Source organism: Rousettus aegyptiacus, unplaced genomic scaffold (genome assembly GCF_014176215.1).
Source record: "Rousettus aegyptiacus isolate mRouAeg1 unplaced genomic scaffold, mRouAeg1.p scaffold_m13_p_2, whole genome shotgun sequence".
Taxonomy (NCBI): domain Eukaryota; kingdom Metazoa; phylum Chordata; class Mammalia; order Chiroptera; family Pteropodidae; genus Rousettus; species Rousettus aegyptiacus.
Window position 1 is genome coordinate 2,739,998 of NW_023416295.1, and position 12,817 is coordinate 2,752,814.

The 12,817-nt window shown below is 52.1% G+C and overlaps 1 protein-coding gene and 1 long non-coding RNA gene across 2 annotated transcripts in view; one reads left to right on the plus strand and one right to left on the minus strand.

Moving 5' to 3' along the window:
- The window catches only part of ASB18 (ankyrin repeat and SOCS box containing 18), a 40,750-nt gene extending 36,235 nt beyond the window's left edge, over positions 1-4,515 (plus strand). The window contains exons 4-5 of the mRNA XM_016158955.2: positions 2,964-3,077; positions 3,800-4,515. Of these exons, the coding sequence (XP_016014441.2) occupies positions 2,964-3,077; positions 3,800-3,985 (300 nt within the window). The 3' untranslated portion in view covers positions 3,986-4,515. The remainder of the gene's footprint in view (positions 1-2,963; positions 3,078-3,799) is intronic.
- A 2,028-nt stretch (positions 4,516-6,543) lies between these two features.
- On the minus strand, positions 6,544-8,354 carry LOC118613829. Its single transcript, XR_004955939.1, has 2 exons — positions 8,101-8,354; positions 6,544-7,332 (listed from the first exon to the last, which is right to left on the minus strand). It is a non-coding gene; the product is annotated as an uncharacterized LOC118613829 (long non-coding RNA).
- Between the last annotated feature and the right edge of the window lie 4,463 nt (positions 8,355-12,817).

The following is a 12,817-nucleotide window of genomic DNA, read 5'->3' on the forward strand; positions in this document are numbered from 1 at the left end:
GTCCCCCACCAAGAATCACTGGCCCCAGTAGGTCAGCCCACCCCACTCTGTACCCTTCGGGCCCAGGAGTGTACGTGGGCTGCTGCCAGCTCCACAGCGAGGTACCGAGCCGTGTAGTCACCTACGGCCACACCTGGCTAAATAGCCCTGTGTCGAAAAACCTTCCTGAAATAACCCTGTACCGAATGCGCCCGCTGTCTCATACTGGAGCCCTGACTGCTACATAGGCCGTGCGACGTTTCTTTAAAATGAAGGTGGTTTTCCAGGAAACGATAGATTAACAAAATAGAGGCAAGAAGAAATCAAAACCAACTATGCCAGTAACCATGGAAGAAATTGAAATCATCAAATTATAACTTGCAATCAAATGACAGGCTTAGGCATGCCTTCTTAATTCCAGTAATCATCTACTTTTTAAAATCTCCTCGCATATCAAAGAAATAGAAATTTTCTCAGATAGTTTTACTAAGTTAACGTAAAGTGACGTGAAAACCTGACAAAAACACCTCAAAAAACTAAAATTATGAACCAAATTAAGTTATTAAGAGATGCGAAATCTTAGTAAATTGAGTCTGCCATTATGTTTAGAAGAATAGACAAATAGTCTGTTCTAAGAGGGCAAAAATGAGTTAATATTAGAAAATCTTTTTGTACCAACTTGTTTAAAGAAAGGCAAAATATAAAATTAAATCCTAAAATTTGTAGCAACCTAGGAATTAGAAAGATACTTCCTTAACTTAGAACAGAGTTATCTATCTGAAACTAATACCCAAGATTATATTTATGGTGAAACGTTAGAGACAATCTTATTAAGATTAGGAATAAGATGATGTCTTCTATCAATATTAACATTTAACATTGAACTTTAAAGCTCTAGCCAATGTAATAAGAGAAGAAAAATAAGAAGTACTAATATCGAGGAGAAAACACCATTGTTTGCCAAAATGATTGTCTACCTGAAAAATAACCTTAATAAATAAAAGGTACTTACAAATCAATGAAAAAAAATGAACTTACTATAGAGAAAAATGAGCAAAAGACATAATAATGTAATTCACAAAAGAAGAAAGACAAATGGTCAACCAAAATGAAAATAAATATTCCATACTGTACCTATCAAATTAAATAACAAATGGAATGGTTTGGGTAGAGAGAAAGAGGCGCTCTCATACTCAGTTCTTCAAAAAGTGTACCAGTTACACACGATTTGACAATATGTCTTAAAAGCTTTAAAATGTACATACCCTTTGACTCTGTATTTCTACTTCTAGGAATTCAATGTAGGAAGGGGATGGAATTATCTTCTTATCTAAGAATGGTTAGAGGTAGAAAGAGAATTATGTTCTAGAATGTTCATTGTCTATAATCTGAACTTATAATAGTTAATTCACCGAATACACAAAATGAAGTGTTATTTGGCCATTAAAATGATGCTCACTTATAATTTTTGTTCACAATCTATTTTGAGTGAACAAAAATCAAATTTCAAAATAATATGCAAAGCATTAGCCCATTTTTTACATATATTAGTATTTTGTCTAAATGCATAAACCATTGGTCTACACAAAATGTCAATAGTGTTTACCTTTGAACAAAGAAATATGATTTTTTTTTAAATTTTGTTTTCCTGTGTTTTAAAGCGGTTTTAGGTTTTGAAAGAATCTAGGCGACTTGTAGAGGGAACAGCCATACCGAATGATTTAAATATCTTTTCCTATTTGCCTGCGCTCGGGGGCCCGGCGGTCCTGGCGAAGGCCTTGGCTGTTGGCTCTGACTGTATTTGGTGTCTGACCTTAGAAAAACTGCTTAAACTCAATTCTTTCATCCAAAGAACAGTTTTACAACTCTTGATAAATCTTAAAGCTCAAAAACAGAGAGCTATGAAGTTGCCCTGCCCCTCCCCAAAATCAAATCTAAATTTGGTCAAGCTTCCAAGGCCCAAAACTAATTTACAGCAAGCAGAAGAGGGCCCCGTTCACAAACCCCAAAAGGATAGAGCCGCAAAGCCCCAACCGTGAGAAACTCTACAGGACGAATGACCTCGTGTCTTCAACAAACAACCCATGTGAAATGCAATGAATCTCACTTGTTTTTCAATTCTTATTTAAATGAATCGTTTAAATCGTTTTTTTAATACAATGGCATTTAAGAGAAATTTGCGAATTTAAACAATGACTAGATATTAGGTGATACTAAGAAACTATTGTTGATTTATCAGTGTTTTAGTGATATTATGTTACTGTTTCTTCTAAGGGGTCCTTTACGAGACACACTGAGATGCTTACAGATGAAATGACAGAATACATTGAATTTGCCTTAAAAATAATATTAGGGAGAGGGGCTGAGAGTGTGCTTGGGGCAGGACTGGCCATGGGTTGATGGCGGGTACATGGGGTTTATCATACTCTTGGGTCTAGTTTTGTGTGCAGATGTCCTCAAAACAAAAAAAGTATTTTTAAAGAGCAAAGTGTTCCCATCTTTATGATGAAGCTGATGGACTTGAATTGTAAATTTGCAAATAGGAAAACAGGAAGCCTTTGACAGTGGGGATGGCGACAATAACATGGCAAGGTCACATTGAGAGGAAACTCAAGGCAAAGCAATCCTCCCCGCCCCGCCCTCCCCCCGCCCCCCGTGTCCTGACATTAGAACAGAAACGGAGACCGCGGTCCTCGGGCGGGACTCTGCCCAGCAGCACCTCGCCGCCTTTCCCGGGAACCCGGATGCAGGGCCCTTTGCCCAGACTCGGGGTCATAGGACAGGCCCTTCCTTGGCCAGCGCTGCCTTGTGCTTCTCTGGGAACGAACTCGAGTGGCCCTACGACAACCCTGCTGTCCTGTGCCACTGTCCCCTGTGTGACTCAGCCATAGTCACGCAGCCAGGAAGATCCAACGCACCTCCATATCCCCCACCTGAACCCCACCACGAGTCACCCTCACCTTGGTCTCCCCACCTCCGACCAGGTGCTGAAGACCTGCGCGTCAGCCCCGGCTGTCATCGAGGTCCTTGTCAACTCCTACCCTCAACTCCGTGTGTCGGAATCCTGGAAGGAGGTGATTCCTGACAACGTGTTTCAGGTAAGGGGCCCCCTCCCTTCCCGCTTTCCCACAGAATTGCGGGGCCCCGCTCACGCACCGAGGAGCCCCGCGCTGACGCCCACTAAGAACAAGCGCTGAGGAAGCGCGAGAAGGGGACATGGGCGGGCGCGAGCATTCAATTTTCTTCTGGAAGCCCCGCGATCACACGGCCCGGAGCCCGCAGGATAACGGGGCGCTGCGGGCCGCCAGGAACAGCAGACCCGCGCTGGCGGGAGGGACGGCAGGGTCCGGGCTCGGGCGGGCGTGGGCACTCCGGCTCGCGTGTGTGTGTGTGTGTGTGTGTGTGTGTGTGTGTGGGCTTCCTCCTGAGGCAGCTGCACGCACCAGGCCACCCCCTGCGCGGTCCACAGGCGACTCGGTGCGCAAAGAGTGACAGCATTGTTTCCAGAAGTCTCTAGAAAATTCCCCTCATGCTTCATGCCTGAGTCCCGTGCACCTTTGGGGTCAGCGGAGGTTGGGCTGTGCGGAGGGACAGGGCAGAACAGAGACAAGGCCACGACCTGTATTTTCTGAAACCCCCCAAAACGGGGTTCGCAAGGACGCAGCGGCGGGAACTGCGCTTGAGAAAAGCGCACAGACCGTCCTGGCGGAGGCCGCCTCACCGGGGCGGTGCTCCTGCGGGGCCCTGTCCCAGGGGGCGTCTCCTGGCGGGGAGGAGGGCGGGGGCCCCCCACGCACAGACTGACGCCCCGGCCCCGCAGGCGCACCGGCCCTTCTACGCGTCCCTGCTGGCCCTGGCGCGCGCCCCGCGCCGCCTGCAGCATCTGTGCCGCTGCGCCATTCGCAGACGGTTGGGCAGAAAGTGCTTCCACCTCGTACCCCTGTCGCCCGTGCCGAAGTCCCTGCAAAATTATCTCCTTTTGGAGCCAGAGGGTGTTTTGCACTGAAAACCAGGGCGTCTACACGAAGGCGCTTGGTCTCGTCTTCGTTGCGTCCTTCCGAGGCGGCTGGGCGGTGAGTGGAGGGCCCGGATGTGGCCTGGGGACCCGGTGGGACCTCCCGCCGCCCTGGTGGACGCACAGACCTCCCCGAGCTTCAGGTTCACCCGGAGGTGGCATTGGGAAGAACCCCTTCTGCCTGCCGGGGTTGTTGGGAGGATAAAAACTGTGACCGTCCTAATACCTGCGTCTGCAGGGGCCTTTCCCAAGCCGCGTTCCGCAGAAGCTGAACTAAAAAGTACACGTGTTTTTCTGAGGTTTGTCTCCCGCGGGCAGCGGGTTAGCGGCACGCTGGTGCCGCCCAGCCGTCGGGCTCTGCCTCGAGGAATGCCACCGCCCCTGGCCGGGAGCCCTGCCGCCTGGAGAGGCCCTGTCCCCGCAACGTGACAGCCGGCACTGGCCTCTGAAACGAGAGCGCCCCGGAGCCCACGTGCGTAGCAGCGCGCCGCGGTCCGGAGCCCCAGAGGGACACTGGAGGGGTCGCGCGCAGGACGATTTGCTCCCATGGGAGCCTTCTGTCTGACACCCTCACCAAACCCCTCCTGGTCCAGCCCTGGAGACTCTTCTGGAAGCCAGGTGCCAGGAACAGACACGGGTCGCTGGAGGGCGCTGCCTGCTGGGCCCGGCGTCAGCGACGAGAGGTGCTCGAACGCCCGGGACCTCGGTCAGGTCGTGCGCTTCTCGTATCCGGGGCCCTGACATCCGGGACCTTGCCGTCGCTGGGGGCCGCCCGACACCAGGGTTACGCAGTTCCTGGAGATAGCAAACGACTTGTCCCGAGCCCGCTTTCCAAATGCAAGCCAACCCAGATCCCACGCCCCCAGCCACCTCTTCCTGGGCGCTCATAGCCCAGGCCACTGGCCACCCCAGAGCCAGTACCGGACAGCTGGGGACACCCAGCCCTTCCGCCCCAGGGCCCGAGGAAACCGTGCAGGGCAGCCGGTCCGAAGCCTTTCCGGCCGCCTCACCTGTCCCTTCCGTGGAAACCACAGTGAAGGCCTCGGCCCACACCCCCACCTCCCGGCCGCCCCCGGTGCGTCCCCTTGTCCCCGGCCACCCCCCCCCCAGGAGCGGTGTGTAATAAACTACCTTTTCAGCGTCCGCTGGCGCCCGGTCTGTCCGTCTTCCTCGACCTCACGTTTTCAGTCAAACACCAGACCGTGTCTGGCTTTCCAGTTCAAACCGGCGTCTCAGGAGGGCAGGGCGGGGTCTCGCCCTATGGCGGTCTGGAAGGGGAGTTCACACACCCCCCAAAGACGGGGTGTCATGTGTGTGGGAGTGAAGCCCATGGCGGGGGTGACGGGCCAGGCAGGGCCCGCCCACTGAGAGTGGCCATTGCGAAGCGCCGCGCAGGCGGGGCCTTGGCGGATGGACAGTGGGTCTGCAAGGGAGAGACAGGACCGCTCCCTGGAGCCTCCAGCTGACCACCCATGCCCGCCCTCCAGACGGACGCTCACCTGACCTAGAGAGGCTCGGTGAACAGGGCCGAGGACCCGGCAGCCTCCACCTCGGGGGGTGGGGGTGGGGAGAGGCAGGTCTCCCCGGGCCCCTCCCACACAGACAGGCAGGAGTCACCAGAGTGTCACAGGGAACCTGCGGCGAGGGCATGGGTGCGGGAGGTGTAGGGCAGACCCAGAGCTGATTCGTCCTGGGGAGGGGGAGGGTCCCCATGGTGTGGCAACTGGAGGGAGGCGAGGCCTGGGGTGGGGTGGGGGGAGACCCTGGGCTTCTAGACCAAAGGCCCCGAACTTCCTGGATAGCATACGGGACCACAGGGCAGGTGAGCAGATGGGGTCACAGAGGGACTCCAGGAGGGCAGCTTTGTCCTGGGAAGGGATGTAACACACTGTAGGACAGGTAGGACCCCATGGCGACACCCAGAGAAAGGCTTTCAGACCCAGGCCCCTCCACTGAGCAAGAGGAAGGGCTGCTTAGTGGAAATCGGCTGCAGTGTGCCCCCAGGGGAGGCAAAGGTGTCTGCTCCTCTGCTCCTCACTAGCTGGGCTGGGAGCCAGCAGGTAACCAGGTAACCACCTTGAGGCAGGGCCTCTCTGCTCTGAAGCGACCTTGTTGAAATGCAGATCCTGACACTGTGAACTTGAATGTCCCTAAGGAGCGTGGGTGACACCCCCACTGAGGGGAGAGAAGGCAAAGCCCCACGCCCAGAGCCCGCCCGGAGAAGGAACTCAATAAATAGTTCCTTCTGTTATTGGTTGTTTTATTATTAGAAGGTGAAAATAGCCTAATATTGGGATAAAAACTGTAAAAAGTGGCAAAAGCAAAGCAATATTGTTTATGAGAACAAATGAGGACAAGAATGGTAAGAAACAGCCGCGCCAGCCACCCAGGGGCACTGTCCTCGCTGGATTTTGCAAATGAGGATCTGAGGAAACACCTGCCTGCAGCCGCCCCCTCCCCTCCCCACCCATCCACCTCCGAAAAGAGTTTGCTTGTGTTTCTGAAATGCATTCCTTTCTAAGTATGTTTTGGAGTCTTGGAACAAAGAATTCTTAAAACATGTTGACTTTATATTTCTAAATGAATGGCGGCCAATTATGAGGTCTCCAAAAACATGCTTTTCCTCAAATTACGCCCTAAAAACAACAGCACGATTCTCCCCGTGAACCCCAAACATCTCCCCATCGCTTCCTGAAATTGTGCCATCATAGAAAGATTGTTTCTTTTTTCATTATTTTCACCCTCAAGAATTTCCTTTTAAAATTCAGACGCTCCTAGGAAGAGCTAATCCATGAAGTTCCTTGGGGATAAACCATTTCACTCATCCGTTCCGTCATTTGTTCATCCTTTCAACCAGCCCTGACCAAGCCTGCTGGGGCCAGGCCCTGCGCTTGGGGCCGAGGACCCATCAACGAGACAGACTCCTCCCGGAGCGAGCTCACCACGAGCCACGGAGACGCTCGGGCTCCTCAGGGGCTGAGTGGAGAGGAGGGCTGGAGGGCTGTCTTTTTGGCCACTTTCTGTCTGTCTTCATCTCCGCATTGGAGGACCCCCCTGTTCCCAAGGCAGGTGGCGGTTTGGATACTTCTCAGCTCCCCTCCCCATCACTCTCATCGCTGTAGCCTCTAGGCAATCACGTGACTTTCATGATGAGCATCCCTTTGGCCCTACCCCCGCCAGTCAGGGCCGCATGACGTGTGTCCAGGACCTCTGGTCAGTCTGGCAGCCTTGGTTGACATGGACCCATGAGCAACAGGAAGCTGGCAGTGGACGAAGCCCCTGAAGATGCCAGAAGCCCTTTACGCTGCCCCCACCTCAGCAGAAACATGGCATCCCACCTGCACAGAAGAAGGACATAGACTGGTAGTGGGGACTCGTTCTGAGTCACCTGGCTTCCGGTGGCTGTCCGGATGTGCTAGACACTGTTCCTGAATTATGCCCATGACGGTATGAGACAAAGGGGGCGGGTGTGGTTATTTGAGGCTGACGATCATCAGATGCGATGGATTTCACTCATAGATTTCAGAATTTAATTACCGCTATCGATTGGCTTTGTTAAGCAAAAAATAAAATGACTCAAAAAAAAAAGTGTTGTTTCAACGACTGTGTCTAACAGCGCTCTGCGCAACATGTATTAGGACGTTCTAAAAGGAAGGGGACTTGTAGAATTTCACGTAGATAAGTAAACAGGAGGAGGGAATGGGGGAGGGGAGGAGAAGGACGCGACAAAGGGGAGGGAGGGAGGCAGGGAGAGGAAGCTGGTGAACGGAAACGGCCCAAAGGCATCCTCCTTGCACACAGAATCACCGGGGCCAGCTTCTCCCAGTGAACGAAATCTACCCCTGTATGTATTTTTATTAAAGGGTCGTAAAATGTTTTCTGTTCTTTTACACTCCATATGGGGCACCTTTACTTTTCTCTTTGAGCATATTATATAAACTCAGTTCCACAAGACCTGAATTGTTTTTCTTGCATTCCAATTTTAGTTTCTGAGGATGCGTTCACGTGGTTCAAAATTCAGAAAGTAGCAAAAGAGTAAGTGTTGTTTCTGCTAAAAATTAAAAAAAAAAAAGACAGCAGAGGAATATTTTTCCTCCAACACTTACTGAATGTCTTCATGCTGCTTGTCATCCGGCCACAGAGAATTCCAAATGCACGCGTGAGGTCCTGAGGAGGTGTTCCTGTTTTCATGGTGAATGTGCCCTGGACACGGGACGAAACGTCACCAGCACCGCAGGACACCCTCAGCACATGGGTGCGGCACAGCGTGACGTAGCACGTTTAAAATGCCGAACACAGCATTGAGCCTCTTTTCGGTGCATTGATGTCCCTTTAATTTTACATTACATGATAATCATCAATTCGACCTGTTTTTAGAGAAAATCAAAACCATCAACTCGTTAAGAAGCATTTGCTAAGCCCAGTAACTGTATAATTGTCACACTTTCAGTCCCTGAAATCACCCTTCAGACACACGTTGATGGGGCAGACTGTTGAACTTTGACGAAGGGCACTTAACCCTCTACCAAAATGGTATAAAACACAGGCTAGGAGAATGAGCTGGTCTGCTCCCCTGACCCACCCTGACGTGGCCTCCGAGAGGACGCTTAATCACTGCAATTGTGGATGTCATTAGACTGCCGAGTGCTTCTCATCTCTTAAGGGCTGCCCAAGGACCAAGTGATAAACCAGGAATATGGCACTTTTTATTCCATTATTTCAAGAATAAATTATTCCTTAGACAAATTTTCTGTGCGCACCTGGGATACTCAGAAGCCCCAGGGTTTCAACGACGATCAATACTACATCTTATGTTTGGATTTAAGTGTACTTTTCAAACTCCAGGATTTGTCCTGAAATCGTCAACATCTTTCTATTTTAAAACAAAAATTAATTTATTAAATTCCTGAAACAAGCCTGAGGGTAAATTTCTAGAGCCCAAAGGACTGCAATACTGAAACTTATTTCCATAGAGTCCTGCAGGTGGCGCCGTAAGCAAACAGTCTTACCCTTCCGCCACCAACCTGCTCTCCCCAGTTGAAGAATAAGATTTTAGTTCACATGATAAAGGGGAGGAGAGTATAGAGAAACTATAGACTCGTGATGTATTATATAGAATTGTGCTGCTATAATAAAAAAAATCAGTAATTAAAATATTGATTATGGAATTGCTTACTTCCTTTGTATTAAATATGCACGTTGTATACACAATGTTTATAAATAAGTATAATTTTAAGTTGACTCTTTTATGATGGCATAACGACAGCCCAATTCTCATTCGCGTGTTAAACGTGTTTTTTAACAAAATTACACATATTCACCATCGCAATGTAACTAGCTGGGTTTTCCACCTCCATCTAATCTTCCAGAATGATTCTGCTGCAGCCCTAACGCTCTGCTTAATCACTCCAATAAAAAGAGTGGATTTCTTTGTAATGCACTTTGTAAGCAATAAACATGATTGAGAATGCAGTGTTTGCTGTCGACTACGTTTAATGCAGGGTTTTAATTCGGCGTGTAATTATTCATTCGGTGGGCACTTCTCCCTTCGCGTTTCTTTACCCTGGTCTGAAGAAAGTTGGTGAGTTGGGAGAACCTTGGAGAAGCAGGGTTTCCGTGGACTTTCCGCAAGCTGGGGTCTGGATGCAGACTTACTGGAAAGAGAACGTGTGTGTTTATCTGCTAAAGACGGGAGGTCACATTCACTCGTAATACAGACACATAAAAATGTGATTATGGTTCTAAACAGAACGCAGTAGGCTCCTAGTTAACACAATGAGATTTCTAGGAAGTGATGCATAAATTCTTCAAAAATGACACATTTCTCACGTTTCATTCCAATTAAATTACTGAGGCAGCTAACAGCGATGAGCACAACGTTTGGGGGTGAAATGAGGGTTTTCTTCTTGTAACTATCTCTGTGGAAGCGTGTTTTTATGAGAAGCAGTTAATATTAAGCTATTATTTTTCAACTGTGCTGGAAGGGATATCGTGAGCCTTTTTGTCGAGTTCGCCCCACAAGAGTCTGTTTTCTTTGTTTCTGGGGTTTGCTGGTAAGGAGAGAGAATTGCTCCTCTGGGTCCCGCCCCCTCTGGGGAGGTCTCAGGAGTGAAAGGGGCCAGCCCGGAAGGGGGTCCCCAACGTCAGTCCCCAGGGTCGAGCCCAGCCTGTGCCCAGGGGCCTGCGACTCGAGGACAGAGGGCTGGAGGCGGGAGACATGGGCGCCCACCCGCGATGCGAGAACACGCCGGCCTGTCCTCCTGCTGCATCTGGTCTCCGAGCCCTGACGGCCCAGCGGCCGCACGAGGGTCTCGGTCCAGCGTTGGGAGGACTGTAGGTGGGGTGGGGGACCCTCCCCCAGCCCCGCGCTCAGGGTGGTGGGGTTTAAGACTACTTCCCCGCTAAGGAGGCCCGAGGCGCAGAAGCCGCGGTGGAGGAAGCCACCCGTGGGGGCGGGGGGGGGGAAGACTCGGAAGACAAAAGGATATGAAGCTTTAAATTCTAAAAGATGTTTTTGAAAACCTCGTCCTGGGGTTTGAAAGGCGCGCGGAGGACAGCGGCAGAGCGATCCCAATCAGAAATGCGATTTGAAGTCCTAATGAACTTGATTGCGTGAACATTTATAATCCCACATGGCCCTAAATGAAATCAGATATAATCAGAAGATACAGGGAAGGGAGTGTTTACAGCCGACGCCGCGCTGCTGCGGGACGGGGAGATGCGGCCCCGGTATTGATGTCGAAAATGATGGATAACGCGGGAATGGCAAATATACTATTTGTCTAATGGCTCGGCAATTAAATTCCCCTGTAAATGACCCATGCCTCATTTCATCCTAATCTATGGAATTTTGATTGAATTCGTCAGCTCTAATTGAAAAATACTGCACTTTAATGTCTGCATCGCAGTTTCAGGACGAGAGTGGTTTTAATGAGACAGTGCCCCCCTGACCCGGGAATATCTGAGACTTTTATTCGGAATTTAAAGCCAGGAGATTGCTCCGCTGAGCGCCGCGATTTCCTCTCTGGAGTCCGCGTCCATCCATCTCCAGGCACGATTTAATAAACGCACTTGGGGATAAATGCGCCCCCGGCCCTCGCGCCTAAGTGGCACCCGGGGGCGCCCCCTCCTCGGGGTAAGTGCAGGCCGGGGCTCAGGGCGAACGGGCGCGCTCAGAGTGGCCTGTCCCCTCCCCCGGGCCCAAGGGCCCCGCCCCCCTGCCGCAAGTCCCCCAGGGCCCCCACGCGCACAGCGGCCTCTGCCTCCAGGGACAAACCCAGGCGACCTACCCTGTTCCCACCTCCCGCCCGCGCGGAAGGAGGCCCAGCTGCCTGCGACCCGCACACCCGAAGATGGGCCGGTCCCCGACGCTCTTTATATGCAAATGTCGAGGCGAAGCCATCCCTGAGAAATTAGCTACTTGCTGAAGCATATTTACTAGATTGAAATGAGTTAAAGAGAAACATTTTAAGTCGTGCAAACGAGATAATTGGGCCACATTAAAAGTGGAGATGTTTGCTCCTTTACAAAAGAAAAAAGAAAAAAAGAAAAAGAAAAAAGAAAGGAAGAAAGGCGGGCGGGAGGGCCAAAGCGCGCCCCCCACACCCGGAAGGAGGAAAAGAGGCCGCGGCCGCTCAGAGGCCGGAAGACGGGGAGGGCGGGGGCCCAGTCGCGCGAGGACGTTGGCACCGCGCCCGCGCGCGGCAGCCCGGCTCCGCGACTCGGAGGGGCCTATCCCGACGGTGGCCCGCAGGGGGCGCCCTTGGGCCGGGGGCGTGCACCGAGAGCGGGACCCCCGGGAGGGGAGGGGGCAGGTGAGCGCTGGGTCCTAGGCCGCAGCTCGCGTCCCCACACCTCCCCCCACCCCCCCCACGTGTCCCTGGTGCCCCCACAGTGTTCAAAACTCGGCCCGCGGGGTCGGGATGGGGGCGCTGGGAGACGGAGCCTGGGGGAAAGCACGAAGGCGAGGTGCCCCGGTGCCCGCTCCCTCCCCAGAAGAGGGCTGTGTTTGAGGATTGTTTAGCACCTAAACAGATCTGTCATAAAACAATGTAAGACGACGTAGAAACCCTTTCCCTGGGAAGGCAGTGCCTTCTGAAGCTCAACTGGGTGTTGAGGGCGACTGCAGAGGGCCGCCCCAGGGCCGGGGACTGCGCGCCTCAATCTGCGTTCGTGCAAAGGGGGGACGCTGTGCCTCTTCCCGCGCGGCGTCGTGCGTTGCTAAATACTAGACCGCATTCCGATCCGTTGGTGGCCTGCGGTTTGTTTTGCAATGCTCGGGAGTCGTGTGATCAGAGGCTGCCTCAGACCGATATTCTCACTCTGAGCGCGCAGGCTGGCGCCCCTGGCGGCCCCGCGTCCACCCCGCGCCCCAACCCCGCCGCAGGGCGAGCGCGCCAGCGATGGAGCCACCCTACGAGCGTCCGCTCTGGCCCAGGCGCCCAGCCTGCGTGCTGCGTGAGCTAGTTCAGTCCCTGCCACAACCCGTGACATAATATTAATTACTCGCCTTTTGGGGACGCCATCAGCCCGCCGGTGGGTGAGCCTGGATTCCCACCTATTACGCGGATGGAACAGCAGAGGCCATGGGGGCTCAGCGGGGCGCCCCGTACCCTCAGGCCCCGGTGTCGGAAGGTTTCTGATCCATCCGCTTCCAGGCTCTGCTCGGGGCGAGTCAGACTCAGGGTTTTAAAGAGAGCCGAGGTGGGTTTTCTATTATCATGTCCAAATCTGATCATATTTCTTAATACCTTATGCAATGATGGAAGTCTGATCTTTCCCCCTCTTTTGTGACAAAGGCTTCTCTTGTGGCCTAGACGTATA